At 33.6% G+C, this 7,277-nt stretch overlaps 1 protein-coding gene across 1 annotated transcript; it reads left to right on the plus strand.

Moving 5' to 3' along the window:
- Positions 1–5,450: 5,450 nt before the first annotated feature.
- LOC127838364 (cerebellin-3-like) lies at positions 5,451–6,851 on the plus strand. The gene is made up of 2 exons (XM_052366081.1): positions 5,451–5,993; positions 6,230–6,851. Exons 1-2 carry the CDS (start codon positions 5,933–5,935, stop codon positions 6,661–6,663), a joined length of 495 nt encoding a protein of 164 aa, XP_052222041.1. The 5' UTR covers positions 5,451–5,932; the 3' UTR covers positions 6,664–6,851.
- The last annotated feature ends 426 nt before the right edge of the window (positions 6,852–7,277 follow it).

A 7,277-nucleotide genomic window follows, 5' to 3' on the forward strand; every position in this document is an offset into this window, starting at 1 on the left:
ATAGTAGTATATGCATTAATTGTGCTTTCTGTACACATTTCGCTAATGTATAGGTATTCGTTCATTTTGAAAGATTTATGTTAAATGAAATGTGTGGACACAAATAAAGACTGGCATAAGAAAATATGTGCTCGTAAGAGTTCCGATGCGTCGAATTGCAGTACAAGCATGTAGCATGTTACTCGTCGATATGATTTAGTGAATACGTTATATTCACACTAAGCAGGTAAATGGCCAAAACTCCGAATGAAAAATTGACATTGTGTAAACTGTTTATAATAATTGTCTGAACCTTATCTTCGATTTGAATTAAAATCTTGTAAGTTAATTTACAGAATTTTGTTTTTAAAAATAAATATACGTTCAAATGTTCGTTTTATTTCTTGATATCCACAGCTGATTTTATACCTTTCCAAGCACACGATTTAAATTGATAATCATAATAACACTATGAAGTTAACTGAAATTTAGTTTCCATTAACAAGTGAAAACCAAATAATACAGTTCAGAAAAAAACGTGTGATAATGTGTTGCGTAAGTTTTATGTTTTTGAAGAAAAGTGTTCAACATGTTTTAAATGTTAATATCAAATACATTGTTAATATTAAATGCAAACGTCCCGATTAGAACTAACACTTTTTTGTTAAAAAAATAATACTGCAAACATGGATTTGTAACTGTTCATTATAATTGTGATAACGAATAAATCCTCGTTATTATACTTAACTTGAGAAATAGCATGCTTTACAGTGGTATTTCAAGACTGAGATGTATTGAGCGTATTAATTTGAAACACTAAAACATCAGGGTCTATTAACTCCGTCTGGCTTTCAAAACTTAAAAGAGATGTCCGCACATAACAACTGGACATGAAAACATATTTTTTAAGAAGTTAACGTTTGTTGTCCATGTGATTGTTAAGGATTGTTTGCTGTTAACCTTGATGTGCTATACTCGGGTGTTTCACTGAGGAGTCCCAGATGAGTCATCACATGTTTTCTTACTCGTTAGGATAGTGAATACACCCAAGATGAACTATTCGATATACGTATTTAATATATTGCCTAAGTTTGAATGGGCCACTTAGAAACAAATATTCGGTAAATGTCACAGTAAGATATCGTACGCTTGTGTTACATTGTGTCAGTGTGTTTTCGTTAAGTCTAAACGAGTGTAAATGCTATATAAAACAAAATCACGACAATAATTTCACTGCTGGCGTTATCTTAAGTGTTCACCGTTATCTTGAGTGTTCACTTGGTTCAGAGAAGAAGTGTTATGGAAGACATACATATTATTTTTGGGGTCGCACGATTATTATTATTCGATGACAAACATCGTGCACTATTTAATGTTGTAGTTTTTTTTTGTTATTTTGTTATTGCATCATTTAATACTTGGCATTCAAAATGAACTGATTGTGTAAAGTGTTCACAAGCTATTTTGTTTTATTTAAAAGTCATGAATGATGCATGTCCTTGTGCGCAATGTGAATGCGCATCCTTGAAAGTCATGTGAAGAAAAAGAAACGTCAAATACATAAAATCGTCATTTAAAGTAAAAACGGTTGTGTATAAATGATTAGAGCACTGTTATATATAATTCAGCAGTGAATGTTGTTATGATGAGTTAAGCACTAGTTAGTGCTTTTCTGTTCTAGAATGTTTCGGACGAGTTGAAGAAATGTTTACAAGGCAAGGCTTGCCATGTAAGCCTTTCTGAGACAAGTCGGGTACATTCAAGTACCTAATTACACTAACATGGTATTCCATTTATCCTGCAATATTTAGTATTAAACAAATTGGTGAAAAAGTCAAGATATTAACGCTTATTTTTTTTAAAGAAATATCCAACACATTGAATTAACTGAATCGAACGTTGCGTAGTAATAAAAACAATATTCGTGTCTTTCACGGTTACCCCACGAGAAATGGGCCTGGACAATTTATATTTAAAAAAAACGCAAATTATCATATTGGTATACGTCTCGATTAAAATTGAATCAGAATCACAAATGTTACACACTCAAGTAGAATATAAAAGGTTGTGTTCAAACTTAAATTCTTTGTTCACCAAAGTAAAATACCCAAAACAAATATGGAAGCCATATTTATATAACTAAATATGTACCTCTATGTCATGCACGAGGCAGCATTTATACCCGCTGGTATTGTGTAGTTATCCACAAGTTGTGTAGTCTTATGCAGTTCATACTTAACACAGAGTTTGGAGCGGGAAAACGTGATTGCCAGACATTTTAATCTCTAATAAAAATCTTTAATTTTGTATTCTTTCGTTAAAAGGTATGTTCATGTATTAATCTACTCTCTAGGATAATTTGTCACAGTTTGCGCGTATTTCTTCGTATACGTTTACTTCTCTTATTCCTCGACCCAAATTTGTATTGCTCAAACTTCGATGTTGTTGCTATTTTAACAGACAGTTTGTCTTTCTGTCTCTCTGCTATTTAAACAATTTATCAATATTCTTTGTGTGCACTGAATCACTGATATCAATCTATGACAACAAAGATATTTATTTTTATTAATTACTCCATGCAGAAATCTTTTTAACATCTTCAACTTTCAATGAAGGTCAAACAGTGGGTATCGAAAATGGGAAATATATCCCGATGTCAACTGAAACAGATACAGACTCAAATAAATAATATATTTACTGAAATTTTATATAAAATTACATTAAGGACACGATATCTTAAAGTGATATTATGGGCATGTTTATGCCCCCGGATCGATAGATCGGGGGTATATTGTTTTTGGCCTGTCTTTCTGTCTGTCATTCGGTCATTTTGTCCCAAAACTTTAACCTTACAGTAAAGTTTTTCCATATCTTTTGAAAAATTGAACATAGCAACTTCATATTTGGCATGCATGAGTAACTCATGAAGCTGCACATTTTGATAGGTAAAATGTCAAGGTCAATGTCATCCTTCAAGGTTAAGGGTATAAAAAAACCAACACCAAAACTTTAACCTTACAGTAAAGTTGTGCAATTACTTTTGAAATATTGAACATAGCAACTTCATATTTGGCATGCATGTGTATCTCATGGAGCTATACATTTTAAGTTGTGAAAGGTCAAGGTAATCCTTCAATATCAAAGGTAAAAAAGCGGCGCATTAGGGGGCATTGGGTTTCTGACAAACACATCTCTTGTTCACAGTTGAATTGAGCTGAAAAGAATTAACATGTCCGAAGAGTTAGTTAAAATGTGGTTACTGACCAATTATCTGCAACTCATCTTACTTCCAGTTGTTTATAAAAAAATAGATATTATATTCGATAGTTTTCATGACTTGACAGTCCTCTAAGCCGAAATGATCAGTAAAACAAAATAGTGGCTTTGTGTCGTATGAACGAATCTGCACTATAAGTTAATTTAGATTCACATCGTAAAATGAATCATTTCTTTTATCAGTATTAGTTTTAGTTTGCTGATACTGCATTAATAAAATATAAGTGTATATCAAGTGAAAACACCAAAAATAAACAACGGTTGCAATAGACACCATATTAACTGTTAGATGCCCATAATATCACTTTAATGTCCATCATGTCACGGCACTAAACTAGTCAAACAAGTTGGGGTCACCGCTTGTTTGATATTTACATCATTGGGACAATATGGAATGCTTCTATGACTGTCTGTTTTAAAGGTATAGGTATCGGAATGTCAGAGAATATTATAAAGATTAATAAACATATATTTTGATTTTGGCCTTTGTATTTTATTTTTATATGTATAAATTAAACCTGTAACATGTATAGATGAGTAATGTCAAGTTTTATTTATCACGCGTTTTATTAAGAAGACAAACAAGCATTTTTCAATCCATAAATAGCGGCGCGTGTGTCGTCCGAGGAAAGAATCTCTGATCTAGAAACATGCAAGATTATGTTTGACCGAATGTTCATTATGATTTAAGGTCTAGTTAAACCCTTCTATAATTGCCCATGATTCAGCCTAGATACTCTCGGACAAAGGCAATCTTTCGTGTGAATCTCAAAGCATCTCTACTCAAAAAAAGGTTGTTCCTCTCCACGAATGGAGTTGAGTATTGAGTAATCTAAATTTGGGTCCATTTTTCATTTAGCGTCGCAGATAAGGTACGAACGAGATAGCGCCAGTTTTATCTCTTACATCAGGGGCGCCGGATAAACCCTCTATCAGTCATCGTTTGCAGTACAGAATTGTGTGTTGCCTTTCCCTATTCTAACCGCTGTATTGCATTTAAAGGGACCTTTTTCACAGATTTTGGCATGTATTGACGTTTGTCATTAAATGCGTTATATTGATTAATGTAAACATTTGATCTAAAAAGCTTCAGTAAAAAAATAACAATACAATTAAAAAAAAGTAACTCCCAACTGGGCTCGAACCACTGACCCCTGGATTCTTTGAGTAAAAGTCTACCGCTTAGACCACTCGGCCATCATTGCTCATACAATCAGAGAGGTATTTTAAACATTATATTAGCAATCCTCTAAGCATCTTAAAATATAACAACGACAACAGAACTCCCCAAATTATTCAATCGTTTCGCGTTGCAACGCATTATCATTTCAGGTTTTTAAATCGTCAAAAGATGCATATAATGGATATTTTTGAGCATGGTTAATGTTCAGTATTACTGTTTCCTCACAAATATCAAAACTAAAACGAAAGTTTGCGATTCTGAAACAACTTTGTTAATTTTGTCAATTTACCAATGTGAAAAAGGCTTCTTTAAAATCAAAAGTATGTTATAAACGAGTACTAGCACATCTGGTAAAAATAGACTCGCCGTTAGAACTTGGAACCCTATCCAGAAGAGACAGTTGACCTTTTCTAATAGTTTACAGCTACCACTTTGCTGCCTACCTTTTCAATTGTTAATAATTGCATCAATTAATAATGATGCATATGATCTAATAACCCTTTTCAAACAGTGGGTATCCCTATGCCTCAATGATCATGGATAGAAGGTAATTGTGTGCTGTCAGGCACCAATTCTCAGTCGTGTATTTTGTTCATATTATAAATGCGCTTTTCATGGTATTGGTGGTATACTGAAAACAATTTGGGCAATAATCAAATTAGTAATGGTTTATCTAAACATTATCAAACTATGCTACTCAATTGACATCATATGAATGTAAAGTACATACCTATCACACACCTGTCGGTTATTTAGCATAAAGTTCGTAAGATTTATGGCGTGATTATACAATGTGTCTTTTATATTTATAAAATTGATTCGTAAATCAGAGTTGGTAACCGAAACGGAATCAATGAGACTCAAGTAAACTTCATCGTCATATCTACTGATTTAAGCAAGACGATGTCGATCTGTATTTTTGTTATCAAACTTTATTCAGAGCAAGAATAAATCATACACTGAATCAGGTGAACGATCTGGGATCAGAACATATTTCTTGTTAAATATGGGACTTAATAACTTGATAAGATATTCGTGTGCATATATTGGCATTTACGTGGCACACGTTCATTTCTAAAATGAAGACCATATTGGCAGTGTGTTCATTTGTCTTTTTGCTTGGATGTGTTCACATTGAGGCTGTTACAGATGAGGAATTCCATACTGTTTTGACCAGGCTTACTGCGCTAGAAGAAATGTCCAACACGCGAATAAGTTCGCTTGAAAAAGACATTGTGTCGTACGAGAAATTAGTAGCTGATCTAGAAGCATACAAAACATTGTCTGACAAAAGAAATGCTATTCTTAAAAGGAAAAATGAATTTTTGAACAAAAGGATAATTGCTCTTGAGATGAAACTGCCTGACAAAATATTGGACTTGCATGAAAAAGGCAAGGCATTGTCTTAAAGCATAATTGAATTACCTGGAAAAATATGGCGCATCATGACAAAGTATTGCAATCTCTTGAAAAGAAAGCTTTATTTCTGTAGACATGAGTGTTCAGGATGCCAGGAAAGTTGCTGCGGCCGACAGAACAACTCTGTCAGATGCTGGTAATTAACATTGTATTTAAACAATTGAACACAACTGTAATAATGCGTGAATATGTATAATCACAAACTACGTGTGTATTATACATATCACAAACACATGAGTATTTAGTCTTGTTACAATTAATTACATGATGAAAACATATTAACTTGACTATATTTCAAACATCTATGCATAGTTTTAATCAAACATTATATAGAAACAGCGTATACTTTGGACCGCTGTGTTGTAATTGCAGGGCATCCTGTCAAAAACAATAGATTCGTTGCAGAAGGGATTGTAGCTTTTTCTGCAATGAAAAGCGCTTCACAGGGTCATTTGGGCGTCAATCAGAACATAATCTTCGAGCAGGTTCTGACGAATGAAGGAGGCGGGTACCATCCGAATCACGGTGTCTTTATAGCTCCACAATCAGGCGTATATGTTATGTCATCAGCTATTATGACGTCCGCGAATGGAAGGTTTCACGCAGCTATTGTTCACAATGGAAACATGGTCGCGCACATATATGGTCACGGGGACAGTGGACTATACGACCAAGGCAGTCAGACGATTGTAATTAAACTAAATGCAGAGGATGAAGTAGCTGTCCAAAATTTCGACTTTCCTGACATTACTATTTTCGGCTATTTATATTCATCATTTAGTGGGTATTTATTGTGGCAGCCATAAAAATTGCCAAATGCATAACATGTTGACTGGTGTAGAAAGATTTGATGACACATATGTGCACTCATCACAAATTTAGGCATAAATATTTTATATCTCAAATAACGCTATTTACAAATATAGAAACAATCGTGACTATTCCTTCGCTGAATGTGTACTCCTCAATCAATAAATATATATCCCTAAAACAATGTCACGTGTCGGTTCTTTATGTTCAACGATGAACGTCCAATGCGACTCATCTCTCTTAGGAGCTTTGCATTCGGCTTTTTATAGCAATAGAACCACAACTTTTTTTTATTAGAGCAATTTTGGCAAAATTATTTTGCTTGTTAAAATAAATGCAATAGCTTCACATACAATCCATATGTATGGCTAGGTCAACACTAATAAAGCCATCATAAAATGCGTAGTTTTAATCGAAACATTATCTGTTGTTACCAGACCTTGAATTTAGTTGGTCTTGTCATTCGTTATCTATAATTAAAAATCCATTGTGTAAGGATCCGACAAGGTCTGATTTCCGGTTTTGAAAATATTACGTAAATAAAGTTTTCTGGAATTGTTTTAAATAAACTTTCGATTGGGTCTCGATCGGACAATATCATCACGATCGG

This window comes from Dreissena polymorpha, chromosome 7 (genome assembly GCF_020536995.1).
Source record: "Dreissena polymorpha isolate Duluth1 chromosome 7, UMN_Dpol_1.0, whole genome shotgun sequence".
Lineage (NCBI taxonomy): Eukaryota > Metazoa > Mollusca > Bivalvia > Myida > Dreissenidae > Dreissena > Dreissena polymorpha.